We start from the raw sequence: 17212 nt of genomic DNA, 5'->3' as shown, positions 1-17212 counted from the left end.
ACCACTCTTGTTCGGTATATACTTTTCCGAGGTACAGGCAAGTGGGAGGACTATGGCTCACCAAGTTGCAGCGACTGCAAACTGGGCCATAATCAACTCTCCAGATGACACAAACATCCTTCAAAAGGTCTTACAGAGACAGATAACTGGTGCCAGCGCCATGGTTTAAAGCTAAATGCCAAAAATGTATAGTCATACCCTTTGGCAAAAACAATGTGCCCACAAATTACCACATAGGCGGAAACCCATTAAGTACAGAGAAAGTTATTAGGGACCTGGGGACCCAAGTTGATAACAATCTCTCCTTTGAAAACCACATTGCCAAAGTGGTTAGAAAGACGTACTACATAGCCCACCTCATCACGAAGGGTTTCACATCTAGATCAAGAGGTAATCGTGCCCTTTATTCATCCCTCATCAGGCCCATCATAGAATACAATGCCCTTTTGGGATGTACCTTACCTGACACCTGCAGCAATTAGAAAGACCCCAAAAGTATCTCACCAAGAGGATCAAGGGTCTCAAACAGATGCCATATGCTGCTCGGTTAAAAAAACTCCAGCTCTACTCAGTTGCATACCACCTACTTCAAGGCGATCTATGCCTGACATACAAAGCTATGTCAAATCCAGAATTAATGGACATGCTCCACCTCAGTAAATCTAAATCCCTTAGAGCCACATGCTCGAGGGACTTGAACCTCAGCACAGAAATAAATAGAACTTGCTGGAGGGACAGGTTCATAACCCAGAGGCTCCCTTCACTCTGGAATAGAATTCCAGTTCATTTGAGGCAGAGCACCTCACTGAATCTCTTCAAGAAGAATCTCGATAAGTGGATGGGGGATCGTAGGTTTGTCCCAGGGATTACTCCTGTGTCACTATTAGACAGAGGCACAGTAAACTAAACCTTAAAAAGGGCACAGTATACTCAAATCAAGGGGTGGCGTAAGCCATACAGAATTGGGCTAGGCTTATAATTGCCCCAGGGCAGATAGCCTAGTATGAACCTATGAACCTATGAACCTATGTGTACATGGACACAACATTGATGTGCAAGTATTACAAGCTCTTCAGTGTGCTGTTCACCATCATTCACAGGTATACATACCATGGCTGGATGTTTATCTGTGTGTCACATAGATATCCATTACTGATTAGAGCGTCTGTGTCTTTAGCAGATAATTTTGGACACAGGTTTAGCTCATGCATGCTATGTATACACACAAGATGAGTGGGGCGTGTATACCTGATGGAATACCATTGCTCAACATAGCCATTGTACAGTAGTTATGGTGAGTGTAGAACATATTGTGGACATGCCAGTACCAGCCATGATATGGCATGCTACAACACAACTGCAACATTAAACATCACACATACCCAATGTGTGCCATGTGACCTATACACTCAATAGCATTACAAGACATATATGTGTCACTTTGTGCAAATTGTGATTGCTGTGCATATTGTGTATAGGTGCATATGTTTGCACACACACTACATTAAGGTGTATAGAAATGAATGCTATGTGTAGTACTGTGGTTACTGTAATGGGATGGGGTGTAGTACCTTGAGCCATCATCATGCAGCATCATGTGGTCACTCAAGGCTACTAATGTGTGCCAGACTGGCACCTATCATGCTGTACCTGAACCGCAGCACCATGGCTACATTCACCATTTCACAGCCAGTTGTTACATGGGTTTGTAAGGTGCCCTATAGGGAGCATTGCCTAACATGAATGTGTTGTGTGTTGAAGAGTGTTGCACTGCCCCATGATAGGCCTCTACCCCTCAGGTATATTATGTGTGCTGTGTGGATGACATTTGGGATACTGGAGTGTGACCTTACAGCGGGTGTATGAATACATCATGTGTAGCATATTAACATGTACTGCGTATGACGAAGTTGTGTATGTTGTGGGCATGTGTATCGACTGCCTATCCAATGTCCACTACAGTGTAGCCACAATTGTTTGGGATGCTCTGTGTATTGCATGTGTTTGAGGCAGCTACTCACGTTACTGAGATGTGCATAGTCTCACAGCAAACATGCACAGCATGCATTATGCGTAGGTGTGTTACATGTGTACATGGCCTACACCTCACCTATGACATGCACATTTTATTTGCAATATTAAATGTAGAACACACTCACCAGCATGGGTCTGCTGCCTTGCTGTCACACCAGAGGGACCTACAAGGATATGAGACAGTTTATCAGTGGCAACAACTGTGGCATTGCTACTGTGGGTTTGCAATCTTACAGTAGTACAATGGTTGACAGTCACAGGCCTACACATCATGTTCCAAATTATCAGTATTGCACAACACCAGACTCCACATCTTCTAAATACACAGTACACATCTCACATATGCATGTTCTAACAATAGAGGTAACAGTAGTCTACAGATATGCCATGTTACCTGCACGCTGCATGTGAACTTGCTGGGGGGCTCCGGCCTCCATGATGATACATGTGTGCTGTTGTTGTTGGCCGGGAGCCACCAGGCTCAGGAGCAGCTCCTCCACTCTGGTGAGGGGGGAATGGGTGGTAACCCCACCACCTGTGGCAAGCTGTTGCCTATGGACATCAGACGCATGTTGCCGGACATGTCTAAGTAAATCACTGCAGTGATGGCATACCTGCTCATATGTCCGGTTATGCATGCCTATGTCATTTACCCTACGGACAACATCTTGCCACAGTGCAGTCCGCTCATGCTGGTCCTGGATGGTTCTTGTGAATAGCAGGGTGTAGTTTTGAAAGAGACTGGTGGTTAGGATTTCATCCTCTGCTGGACTATAGGTAGGGTTGCAGTGGTGGGCCATGACCCTGGAAGACAATGAAAAAATATGTGTGAGCAAGTCATGTGGCACACTTAACATTCTACAGTACAGATATCACTGAACTGCCAAAAATAGCAACCTATTGTCTGTCAGAGGATACACACTTTCAATACCACATATCAGTGCTCAAATTACAACTGCCTGACAGTGCCTGGCACGCTCTATATATTAAACCATTTTCTGCACAGCAACAAAGAGAAACCACTATGTAAGACTATGCAATAGTACATGGCACACTATATGCAACACGATGCACCACCTAGCCACAGGAGGTATATATCAAGCTAATGCATAAAGAAATATGTCATCCATTGCAATGATTGTAAAGTCCAGTTACAGTATTATCAGTATACCACACTAGTTGTTGATGGAAAACCCCTGCCTAAAATATGTGCACATTCGTGAATATAGGTGGCATACTGCTGTACTAGACTATACATGTTGCTAGGTATGACTTATATCCTGTAACACACATATGACCGAGGGCATGTTACAGGCATACCCACACACACATCAGACATACATACAGGACACAGAGGTATGACAACCCAGATGAGCTTTACATGTGTACCATGCAGTACTGTGTGTCAGTACTTACAAACCCTTATGCCTGAGGTATGTAATCTGTGAGGACTACAGGGAACACACAAAACAGTGTTTCCAAGCAATGTGGACATACACCATACTGTGCTGTTTAGACCTGCAGCTTCAGGTAGTACTACAGTTCATACAGGATTTGGATTCTCCTGCAGTACCAATCAATGAGCATACATGTACTGTTTTAGCCTCCAATAGCACACCCAGTTAACACCAAGGGACTATGTCAGACCATATGCCATACTGCTTTTTCTGGCTAGCAATAGCATACACATCTTTTGCTGGGATCAGTGCTAGGACACATAATACCATGACAGAAACAGTTTCCCACTAAGCTATCTCACATATACACAACTGTGACACATTCATCAACACATTCACCATCACACTCAGTCAACCTCACATAGCAATTATTGCAACAAGTACATGTGGGTGTGTATTGGTTCATAGGTAGGTAATAGGCTATTGGCCCTAGGGCCTATAGAAGCCTAGCCAGACAGTACCCTGGCCTTTGACACCCAAGTAATTTAATTTCATGTGCCCCTGTCAAGCAGAGCCACAGAGGTGATTCCTGGGGTGTATTTCCTATCTCCCATCCAATCATCAAGACTATTCACGATGAGTGCTACTGAGGAGCTTTGTTTGCTATTGATAGGTAGTTTGTTACAGAGTATGGGATGTCTCTGACATAGGAGTCTATCCCTCCAGCATGTTCTGTTTATTGAGGTGACAAGGTTTAGGTCCCTAGAGCATGTAGCTCATAGGGATTGTGATCTGTTTACATGGAGCATGTCCAACAGCTCTGGGTTTGACATAGCTTTGTATGTTAGGCAGAGGTCACCTCTGGGTTGGCGGTATGCAACACAGTCTAGCTGTGGTTTTGTGAGATGGTCTGCATAGGGCATCTGTTTGAGGACAGTAATACTCTTTGTGAAGTATGTCTGTGGCCTTTCCAGTTGCTGTAGATGTCTTGTGAGGTACATACCAGAAGGGGCACTGTACTCTATAATGGGTTTTGTGAGTGATGAGTAGAGGGGAACACTGACCTCTTTTTCCCTGGATGACACAGCTTTTGTGATGAGGTGTGCCACGTAGACAGATTACATGACTAGTGTGACACTGTGATTATCAAAGGGGAGACTACTGTCCACCTGTGTCCCATGGTCTCTTATCACACTTTCGGTGTTAAGTTGACTACCACCTATGTGGTAGTTCATGGGTACAGAGTTTTTAGCAAAAGGGATGCCAATGCATTTTCGACATTGAGCTTGAGGCCATGGCTTTGCCACCAGGCATCTGTCTCAGTAAATATGACTCTCTCTCTCTCTATATATATATATATATATATATATATATATATATATATATATATATATATATACACACATACATATAAACATCCATTGGTGTACATATAGATATACATATAGGCACATATACAGTCCACCTTTCATGGTGGGAATATCAATTATGCGAAGTATGTGAGGTATACAGTTATGTAATGATATTGCACAGTCTTGTGCGAAATGCATTGAAGGTGTTCTCAGCCCATGTGGCTTTAGCAGGCCTCACTGGCTGCAACACTGCAAACCTAACAAATCACACCCACAGCATTTAACCACCACATGTCATATACCAGCACTGTATGCTATCTTGTTTGCCACACACTACTACCTACATACAAATATGCACATAACAACCTTCACCAACATTTATATGACCTCCCTTCACAAACAGTAACAGTATTCCCTTGCTCTATGCACATGTACAGATGCTAATATATCTGACACAGATATATCTGTCCGTATGTGTGTGCCATACACATACAAGGTCCACACAGTTGTAAGTCCCTGGACCTCACGGCTGACCTGTTGGGCCTTGCTGCAACATGAACAGGTGTCACATGTGAGCACACAGTAATAATAGAGGGTGTATATATAGCTGCAAATGCTAGATTAGCATACTAGCCTGGTACAGCAGTTGCCAGTGCTAAGCTACACGTTGATATGACTATCATGCATGTGTTACTCTGTCACATCCATGTTTATATAGCTGTATGCGCTACTCCCCCAAACAGCCATTGTCCACACTACTGTACAGAACACAGATAACATAGATCAGATGTTTGACATTTAATGCTGAGCTACATATATCACAGTTATGTCCCACTGCACACAGCTACACACTGATTTGTCCATGGCAGTAGTTTTGCAGGGCATCTGTGCATAGATACATACTGCTGTCACATATTGATGTTTCAAAGTATGTAGAGTACTCTTCAAATACATCTACTACATGCCAGTAAATACATATCTGTTACATACCTTTCCTTTGTATGTGTTGGCAGTATTCAGTTCCGTGTGTCTTTGGCTTTTTTTTTTTTCAGTTGATGTGGGTGGGTGTCTCTCTCTCTCTCTCTCTCTCTCTCTCTCTCTCTCTCTCAATATTTGCAATGGAATGATTGCATGCGTGGCCAGCAAGTACAGTCTGCTTTTATAGGTATCTGCACATGTGCATGTGATGGCCTCTGCACCAGATGGTGGCCACCATTTGGTAATTGCATGCAGCCTGCTGTGTGGTAATTGCAGTACTCACTGTCACAGCAACCCAATGCTATAAATTGCTATGTCAGGTAGGCATAGCCCTTTCAGCTTTCCAAAGTGGGGCCCATGCTTGTTTGCTGTGGACGCCGTTGTGTAAGTCAGAAGGTTGGTATAGTTCTTATATCTGAAGCTAGGGGTGTAGCCAGTGATTCAAATTTTGTACTCAGACCTGAATGTTGCCACTTCCAGTACACAGTTGTCAGTGTAGAATTGTACTCACCCCTACAAATGCTAACACAAGATACATGGGAGTATGTAGCTTCTTTTCTACTTATACAATTAACTGCCATGCAAAAGTAGTTATTGAGATGTATTCATTTGGCACATGAACTGTTTGTAAACTGCTATACTGTGAATATTAATGTACTCACTTCTGCACAGTTTGTGCTTTTTTATTGTTGACATTAGCACAGGATGCTCAGGAAAACTGGACAATTCCAGTACTGAGTATGCCTGCCTACAACCTTGGTAGACCCTGAACACACTGGTATATTGTACATTTGGATGGGGATGCAGACATACAGAGAGCATTATGTATTATTGTGTGAATGTTATCTTGCTGGACTTAAATGGTTGCTGTGTACCTGTTAGTTTAGCAAGGCAAGTAGTCTGTCTGCATAGCTCCCAGCTGTGGACCTATCCAGATGGTAGCCAGATGTTAGGCTGTTATTCTCTGTCTGTGCAATGCACAGGTCTTTTCAGCACTGGTACAATGGCATTGTTACAGTCGTTTGCTACCAGGACATGGCTACATCCTTTGGTATTTCAGTGTTGTACTTCTACATAGGGGTATGCTTGTGGAACTCCTTCGAAAGCTATCTGCACACTGTGTAACAGCAGAAAAGCTGATATGCCTGTGTGTTTCTGCCTTGGCCAGGCCTCTGAAACACTCAGGTACATATTTGAACAGAGTGAGGTAAGGTAGGTAAAAGTGAGGTACACCTTAAAAATATTAGGGACAGTAAGTGGAGACTTCGGGAGAACCAGTGCATATGAATTACTACACCTTTTCTGAAGTACAAGTGGTGTCTAACTCCTACATATTGTCATTATTCATTAGGTGTAATATCCCGCCTTTCTGCCTAATGTCAGTACTTTTCAGGGGATTCAGAGGGACACAGCTAACGTATGTTTCAAAATCAGGGACATCCCTGATATGGAGTCACAGTTGGGATGTATATCCTCTGCCCTAGTCAGATATGCCAGTGTTTGTCCTGCTATGATACTGTGTGGGGGTTGTAAAGTGCTGCTGTAACATCATTTACTGCCAGAATGGCTGGTTCTCTTATCACAGTCATGTAATGCAATTCCACAACAACTGCTGGTAAAGTTCCACAGAACAGGTTTTGTGTTATGGCATTCCTATTTTTCCTTTACATTCACTCATTCTGATGCATGATATATGTATTTCAGCAGCAACCTGCTGTATATCTACTGTGGCTTAGTGGTAATTCATGCAGTCTAGTGTATCCAAGGTCTGCGATTCGAGACAGACAGTGGTGTTTTATTTTGCTGCTGAGCAGAACAAGGGCCCTCACAAGCAGGGTGACTAAGGCACTTTTAAGCAGTTGTAAGTGGGTTTGCATGGGTTTGCGCGAAGCTTAGCAATGCTTAGCTAAGCACACCTAAGCTTAGCTAAGCACACACTCACGCAAACCCGCTAACTACTGCTTAAAAGTGCTTACTCCCGCTAACCCTCGCGCTCATTTCTTTGAAAGAAAAGAAAATGGGGAGATAGGAAAGTGGTGAAAAAGGGGCAGAAAGAGGAAAAGACAGTAGGGAAAACAGCTCTGGATGTGCAGGACGGGTGTAGGGATGGACCATAGCTGCCCATTTCTTTTACAGCAACGGCTGTGCATATGCAATAATTTTGGAGGGAAATATGAAACTTTCCACCCCTGAGAGAGGGGTGAGGATGACAAAGTATATTGTACTGCCAGTTGAATTACATTTTATATGTCCAGCAGACATGTGTGCAAAATGGGCATCTATGTATGGGGCGTAATTTTTTTTTTGAGCAGATTGCCCTTTTTTTTTCTTTTTCCAGGTGAGAGTGGAATGTGGGGTAGGGGGTGTAGGTATATTTGGGGAGGTAGGTTGGTGAGGTAAACAGACAGGACAAACAAGACGCATACAGGGGTGGAATATGACACATGTGGGGGGGTGAACAACATTGACGGGGAAGGATGTTTGGAAACCGCAAGCCCATGAGCCCACAGATGGTGACAGTGGAACTGAGATCCCCACCCATGGGCAGTTACCACTGCACCTTCACAGACCAGAGGGTGGCTGTGCTGGGGGCTGCATAGGAAGGGCAGGCTCACCCGTGAGTCAAGCCACTCGTGCCTCAAGCTGGCATAGAGGATCTGTGATAGAACGCTGGATCTCCCTATGCACCACAGTCCGGACCATTTGGAGGGTGAGAAGAGGCCCTCCTCTGCCCACACTTGCACAAGGGGGACGAGCCCCATCCCCTGCAGTGCTTCCACCCAAAGGTGGCACAGGCCCAGTGGAGGAGGTTCCGGGCTGGGCACCAGACCTGCTGCTGCCAGGTGCCATCGCCAGCTGAGATGGGACAGGTGGGTCCGCTGGGACCGGCCTTCCCATGCATTCTATGTTTAGGAGGATTTAATGACAATATGGGTTGGTAACAGCCAACAGCATTCCAAATTAGTTGTAACAGCATGCAGTAATATTCCCATTAACCCAACACACCAGAGTTCCAACAGTTGAACAGCAAGCATAACACATGCATATATAGAACAGCAGTGGACATTCCAACAGTATGCAGGATTAATTGGTGGCAACAGGCCACCAAGATTGTGGTATTTGAACAGGGCACATGCATCAAAGTAAATGCAGATATTTATAAACCAATAGGACATATGTCCCAACAAATGTTTTGAGATTAGACATACCCATTGAGGTGTGGGATTGCATTGTTTATGCACATGCAGTAGGGTGTAAAAAGATACCTCCATTAACAACTTATATATACTTTTAGTTTACACTACATTCCTATTGACTGCAGGTATATATCCCATACATGTATTATTACACTAGGCAATGTCCATTAGATTGTGAAATGGGTTTTGTTAGTTCTTTATATACCTGACCTGTATCTGACATACAAACTGTCCAGGATGCAGATATTACTGCTACGTATTTATATATTATATTTATATTTATATATCTACATATCTAGATGTGTGCAGGTGACATTATCAGTTATATTTTAACAGCCCCCTACATTGTTAGCAGCACACTGACATTTCTGAGGAACCCAATAAAAAGCTACTCATGTGCCAGATTAACCTGTACATGCCGGCCATGAACCATCAGTTGAGGACTGTATATATGCTTAACAGCTACTGGCACTCCCTTCATCCACTTTATATGGGCCTACCCAAGTGTGGGTTGACAGCGCTTAATACAACAGTACTATTTCTATAATGCAAGAGTACAACAACATATCAAAGAAAGTGACATGGACACACTCCAGGAATTATACCTTTATTAATTACATAATACACTTTTCTAGAGGCTCTCTCATTTATTTGATATAACAGTGCATGCAGAAGACTTATTCAAGACACATTATACCTTTATTAATAGGTTACAACACTCTTTTTCAAGCTCTTTCACTTATTTTATTTAACAATGCATACAGAGAAATTATTCCAGACTTATTATACCTTTATTAATGGGTTACAACACTCTTTTTCAGGCTCTCTCACTTATTTTACATAACAGTACATGCAGAGAAGTTATTCAAGACTTATTATACCTTTATTATTGGGCTACAACATTTTTTTTCAGGCTCTCTCACTTATTTTATATAACAATACATGCAGAATAATTACTAACCTGCCTGGTGGCACAGCCTTAGCAGCCTATCTGCATAGGCTTGCTGATTCGCAGCACGGACACCTGCAGCTGTGAAGTAAATGAAGTGATATTGAGACATACCTATCCATAATATAGACTACAATAGCAATTCTTACATACTTCATTCCATGGCTACCTATTCAGTAGTGGGGCATTTTCCATCCCACGGGCCTCCTGTATCCACTGGTTCAGTTGGTCCTCCTTGTGTCTCTTCAGGTCTGAGTAGTGGTATCTGACCTGCTCACCAGTCCGAGGGATGCCTGTGGCACTGGTGAGATCATGAGCTAGACAGTTCCAGGCTTCCGATTTGTACTGAGTGCCGTGGAACTGGCCCTGCAGGAGTCTCTCCTCATGATTATGGACGAGGAGCCAAACCATTACTTTCGACTCCTCAATGCCCCAACATTGCCCTCTCCAACACCGGCCATGCTGACTGCAGATGGTAGCTACAACCAGTTATGGCAAGTATTCCCACCTATGGAGCTTAAATATGCCTCATTTCCCGCACTTATCTGTGATTGGCTGGTTTTGAGGAAACTCAGCTGAAACTCAGCTGAAAGCACACCTGCTTAGCAATGGGTAAACTTCTATTGATATGTATGTGTGTGTTGAAACTGCATGCATATGAAAAGCTATCATGGCTTAGTGGTTCAGTTCTGTGATTATGGTGTACGATTTCCCGGGTTCGAGGCCTGTCATTGCCTTTTATTTTACTACTGGCCAGACCGGCTAGGAGGTGTGGCTGTGTTTAGCTGACTTTGCTCAACTTTGCCCGACGTTGCTCTATGTTGCACGATGTTGCTCTACGTTGCCCAACGTTGCCCGATGTTGTGCTGGTTAGCTCGGTGCACAGCTACGCGCAAACAGGTTCTCTTTGTGCTATTTGGTGTGATGCGCAGCTCCGCACAAAGCTATTGCGCTAGTTAAAGCAGTGCTAAGCTATGAGCAATTATACTGAAATGTGCTTAATACTGGTAAACTTTGCTTAGCAGTGCTTCACATTGCTTAAGATACATTACTTATGCATTCATCAGTATGTATAACTATTTCACTTTCTTATATATATATATATATATATATATATATATATATATAAAATTCGTTCACTACTACATAGGCCATTTCAATGCTTTTTACTAAAATTTCAATGATAAATGTCAGGAATTCTTTTCATATACAGATTTCCAACAGAAAATAAAAAGGGGAGTGGTAGGACTCGAACCGGGAATGCTTCCTCTTTATGCAAAGGTTCTACCACTACGCTATTGTTATTTTGCTAAATTTGCATATAAGTTTTTTATTATCCTCTTTGATGTCTTGACTGCTAACTGTAGCTAAGCAATGGGCAAACCCATGTACACACGCAAATACGGGCAGCTATATCGGGAATAATAAAAAAAAAATTAAAGTTTTACATTTTATAATTGTACTGGGGTTTAGAATGTGGGGAAGTGTAGTGCTGGCTATGTACACATTTGAGGGAACTCGCTCATGTCAGTTGACATTTTCCAATTGAGAGACTTGCAGGGGTGTGGATTTTTGGACTGCTCGGCAGTACGACATGCCCCCTGCACTTGTGCATGCTCCATGTTAGCCTTTTAGTTGAGGCAGCTTGCCCTCATTAATATGCATGGCACGCTGCTGTCTTACTCTTAGATTGGAGTTTCCATGTAAGACTACTTTAGTCTTACACGGAGGATTCGTGAATCCTGGGGATTGTCTATTAGCACGTCTTGGGGAAGGAGAAGGTGAATGAAAACAAAGATCAGGTGAATTTTGTAAGATGGGTAGAGAAATAATATTAAGCAAGTTTACTGAAACTTAATATGCAACATCATCTCAGTAAGTGTACTGCTTTTGTTAGACTAAGTGCTCATATTAAATGACTGTATTACAGCTGTTGTTTTTCATGTAAGATTTTTATTACTTTGCTTTAATGTACATTACAGGTTAAGTGCCTTCTGATGCACCTGGTCTTCATCCTTCTCAAATAAGCAGATGTGCTGCTTATTTTTGTGATATGAATACACACTTACACAACATTCAAGGGTGTTATGCTGCAATTACTATAAAGTGCATTGTTCTACTTCTAAGATTCATGTAAACAACCATGTATATACAGGATAACACTTACAATAGCTAAAAAAGAAAGCACACCAAACACCAAAATCCCATACTTCAAAGAAAAACAAAATGTGTAGATATTGGTGCCCCAGTCAGTCAGTTTTCTCTTGGTTACCTTGATTTTTAAGTGTTGAAAGCTGCCACAGATTCCACCTTCTGATGGACATAATTTTACTGTTAATGCTAATGAAATGTAATGGAGGAGACATTCTGGATGCCTTTTTATTTCTTACATGTAGTGGGCAATAAGTTATAAGTATAGTTGTACTGCTGTTCCCCCCTACACTTGGCATGAGAGTCTGAGGATTTGATGCATGCCCAGTCTTAACAGATCTGTCACTGTTCTAGACTTTTCTTTTTCTCTGTTAATCCCTTTCTAGATAGAGTCATCCAAAATAGACCTGCGGGTGGAAGTACAGTCAATAAAGTGTTTTATTTTTTTTCTTGCCAAAGTTGCTGTGGATGGATATTGGAGCTGCTGGGGTCCATGGAGCTCCTGTGACAGTTCCTATACAAGAAAGAGAAGACGGGAATGCAATAATCCTTCACCACTGAATGGAGGAAAACCATGTCAAGGGCTCCAGGAGGAAGTAATGGACTGCTACTTCTCACTTTTCAAGGACGAGTAAGAAGTCTCACTGACATTTTTGCATGCATAAAGCACTATATAACTATAAATGTTGCGGATTCTTTCATGTGTGGTAGCATTGTCTTTCACAAGCCCAGAGACATATATCTTAATGAGCAATAAAGCATGTGTAGCCCACCTGATCTTTGCAATATTTACTGGAAAAGCTGTAAATCCTACTTATCATAATGATGACCTCATGCTTATTACATCTGTTTTTTTTTTACTTTTGTTATAGTTTTTTGCCTTACTGTCTCTTCAGAAAGACCGTTGTGGTCATCCTCAAACTATTATGTGATATCAAAAATCCTAATTTCTTTCCTTGATCCACTCATCTATTGCTCTCTGTTGGTACTCCCCCCACTCCAAATATCTGTTTCTATTAATAGTGTGATGGCTGCAGTCTATGAAGGCCGTAGAGGTTAATAAACATGACTATCATGTTGTTGTTGTGTCACCCTTCTTTTCTCAAGACTATAAATACTAAGTTCTTTTATTCTCTCATTAAATGGTTTCTTATACACACTGAGCACCCTATTATTTTGCTCTGAAATGCCTCTGTGCTGTTTATGTAGTTGTCTAGCTGAGACATTTCAAAATGTGTACAGTGGTTTGGATGTAGTCTTATGAAATGTCTTTAATAAGGAACCTCATGTTTTATATTAAGGATGCTTCCAACAGTGTATTCAAGTATTCTGTCACCCTTTCTTGCCACATTCTTACATGCTTTCTAGCCCATAGGTCATCTGCTATGTCTATCCAAGGCCCTTTTCTCTTCTTTTGCTGACGTTATTTCCTCCACTAAATGCTTGCTCTCTTATTGGATTTCTGCTTGCAAAATACATTATTTTGCATTTTTATGAATGTAAACTGAAATACCTAGTACCTAGAACCCTTATGAGATGTCTGATTGGATTGCTGTGTCACCTATACAGTATGTAAAAATGTTTTGTTTGCTAAAATGAACTATGCTACATTTCTTCTCACATAAGTTATAATTGTCCTTGCACCAATTGCATCAATTGTTAGCATGGCCTAACTCATATTAGAGCAATTCTGAGTCAGTAAAAGATCAAATAGCAACACCAATAGATCCCAAATAAGAAAGGGCACTGTGGTACAGATGTACTACCACAACAAACAGCATCATGATAAAATACATTTCTCTGGCTGTTACTTATTTCATTCTCGTCACTTTGGACATCGGTGTTGTACAATGGAAACTTGATATATTTGGACAGGTATAGGCTGTGTGTGAAAAACAATGTCAGTAACATTATCACTGCTAAATAATCATTGCTATGACTTGTCTTTTGACGTTAGTGTATGTGTCTGTGAAAAAATACTTGACATACAATACTGTGGGCATTATTTATTCAATTTTCACTTCTAGGCAACAGAGACGAACAAAAACATTATGCCACTTTTATTACATATAACTGTTAAATGATTATTGATATGGCTCATTTTTGTGCAGTGTATATGTGTCTCTTAACAACAAGGTGAATATTAATCACCTTGACCATTATTTATTTCACTTTCTTTACAAAAAATCAAGGGTATACACAGAAAGTGTTTCTGTTTGGGGAAGGCAGGTGTGTATGAAAAAAGTTAATTACCAAATCAATGTTAAATGATCATTTATATGTCTTATTGGGCAGTATAAAAGCAGTAAGCTGAAATGTATTACTGTGACTATTATTCTAGTTCACTTTTATTTCTCTATCTTTACACACAACACAGACACACACACACACACACACACACACACACACACACACATATATATATATATATATATATATATATATATATATATATATATATATTTACCAAAAATGTCCAACACTCTAATCCAAAGATGGTTGCAAATAATGCCAAAAAACAAACAGCAACCGTTTAGTTAAGGCTTTATTTAACATGCCAGCCTGCCCCCCCCGGGTCGCTTTTTTACCTAGCGGTCATCAGTGTGTAAAAGCAGTGTCTCTTAAATTAAAGAAACAGTACATAGCTATTCAATCTTAAATATAAATAATATATCTAAATTAAACACATCTCCATAAACTGTAATATTATTTAATAATATATATATTTATTCACAATGGTCATTTAAAAAGCTTGAACAAAAGCCCCCAGGTTAACTATATCCCCTCGTTCTTTGTTATTTAATATTTTGTGCTTATCAAATACAAAAATGTGCTTTGGGATGGAAAATGTGTTTTATACAATGCACTTCCCATTCTTTTGCATTGCTATCCTTTGTTTTAATACACAGGATGTCTGTCGATAAAAGCGCCACACATCTACATATAGCCATATATACCACCCATGGTGTAGTACAAGTCACAAAACAATGGATATCATATACTTTGATGTGGTTTTGGACATCAATTTACAATATTTACAGTGTCCAGTATGTACCCTACCCTTTGTTGAAGTAGAGACAACAGCAGAACCACTCCTTTCTTATAGCCCGTAAAGTGTTCTCCTATGGACTTGCCCTCCTATATCAGACAGATATGGGTCATTATGTAAAATAGACCAGCACTTATCAACTATCTGTCTAATATAATTTGTATTACTAGCATAGATTGTTTATGTATGATATAAAAATTACGGCAACCACAAAGTGCAGTCAATCAAATAAGCAGCGTTAAAACTGAAAAACTGAAACTGAACCATTCAAGTTAACAAATACTGTGTATTTATTGAAATAGAACCACTAAGCCAACAATCTGGCTTCTCAAGAGTGTTTACCTTACATTTTCAAAGCTCTTTATATATTTAAACACTCAAAAGCTCTGGAACAATTTTATAAAACACACCCCATACATACAAAAATGTTAATTCCTATGAGCATTATTACACAACCTCTTGTGTATTTATAACAATTAATTAATTAATTAGCACAATAATACCATCATATTAGCAACCAGATAAAATACCAAACATTTCCTTAAAAACTAACTAAAAACATGAACAAATTTATTTTTTTGATAGGACGTGGTTTTAGACTGTGGAGAAGGGGAGATATAGTCAAAAGTGGGGGCTTTTTAGAAGGAATGGCACAACTAAGATTGGATGCCTGCAGGCCCGGGCTTGAAATGATATATTTCGATCAAACCGGGACCTGATTGATTATGGGCATTGCATATATATATAGTATGTATTGTAGTGGTAGTTTTTTTTTTTTTTAGTTTTTTTTTTAGTTTTTTTGGTATTTTTATCTTTTTTCTAATATGTAATATGATAATATTGTTGTGTTAATTTAATAATTAATTATACACACAGAGGGTGTGTAATAATGCATTACTAGAACATTAAGGAATAACATTTAGACACACTATATATGCAAAATGACATCACCATGTATGAGTATAGAATTGCATAATCCTCTCCGGTAACCCGCAAACAGGTCACAGCATAGGGGCAAAATTTTGCCCCCAGGCTGGTACTTCCTTTGACCTGTAGATACCATTGATTATTGTATTGAGCATTATGTTCTGGGACTAATTGCAACAATGATAGTAAGAAGAACTTTTCTGGCTGTGTATATATACCTGCTCTTTTTTTCCAATCCAATGCCTCTGCTCTATGCCCCTTGATGATACTGGTATATATGGGCGACTGGACAATGTTGTTCCTAAAACTGTCGTGGATAATTGGGAGATCATTCATTAATTGTAGAATTGCTTAGAGGATTATGCAGTGTTTGTTGTGTTTTTGGCACAAAAATAAAATATTGAAAGTTGGGCTATCAACGTAATGATTGGAAATTATTGCTAAAATTAACTAACCTTGTGTTGTTCATCCACTGACTGACAAATTATGATTGAAAAATTTAAAAAGCCTGTTTGGTTTGTTTGTCTTTTTTAACACCATATTTGTTCAAATATTTTACTATTGTTATTATATGGTGTAAAGTGGATTTTTTGAACTTGAAACGTCTTGTTGCATGCAGTCCTAGAACATAATCACGCTCAATACAATAATCAATGGTATCTACAGGTCAAAAGGTCAGGGGTGGGGCAAACATTTGCTAAAGCATGCTGAACTGTTTATGTAGTCTGGAGGAATTATGCATTATTTTATAATGATAATTTATCCATTTGATTGATAATGTGTTCGTCATTTTTCTCGGCGACTGTTGGGTAATATGGGAAGGCAATACACATGAATGGGAGAGTTAAAAACCAATTGAATTCTAAACAACTATGGCATTAATTTTATGTTAATGTAACCAAAGCTATTGATGGTACAGTAATAAGAACAAGATTGACACATAGGTTTAAAAGTTAGGGGCTATCATAATGATATGATCAACAGGTTATATTAAGATAGTTGTTGAGATAGTACTGGTTTTTTTACATAAATGACCCATATCTGTCTAGTATATTAAACAACCAATGTCAGTATGGATAGTGGCTTGTATCTATCTCTCTCATCAAAGACCAAAGTACATACTGTACTGTGGACACTGTAAATAAATTGAAATTGAAACCCCATCATTTTACTTGACT

At 40.2% G+C, this 17212-nt stretch overlaps 1 protein-coding gene across 2 annotated transcripts in view; it reads left to right on the top strand.

Annotated features, from left to right (window-relative positions):
• C6 (complement C6) overlaps nt 1-17212 on the top strand; it is a 745556-nt gene that overhangs the window by 618920 nt on the left and 109424 nt on the right. For both annotated transcript variants that reach the window (XM_044069804.1, XM_044069796.1), the window contains exon 12: nt 12518-12689. In XM_044069804.1, the coding sequence (XP_043925739.1) occupies nt 12518-12689 (172 nt within the window). The remainder of the gene's footprint in view (nt 1-12517; nt 12690-17212) is intronic.

The sequence above is a fragment of the Protopterus annectens genome, chromosome 1.part0 (genome assembly GCF_019279795.1).
Source record: "Protopterus annectens isolate FY-2018-M chromosome 1.part0, PAN1.0, whole genome shotgun sequence".
Taxonomy (NCBI): Eukaryota; Metazoa; Chordata; order Ceratodontiformes; family Protopteridae; genus Protopterus; species Protopterus annectens.
This window is presented reverse-complemented; position numbering and strand designations above follow the sequence as displayed.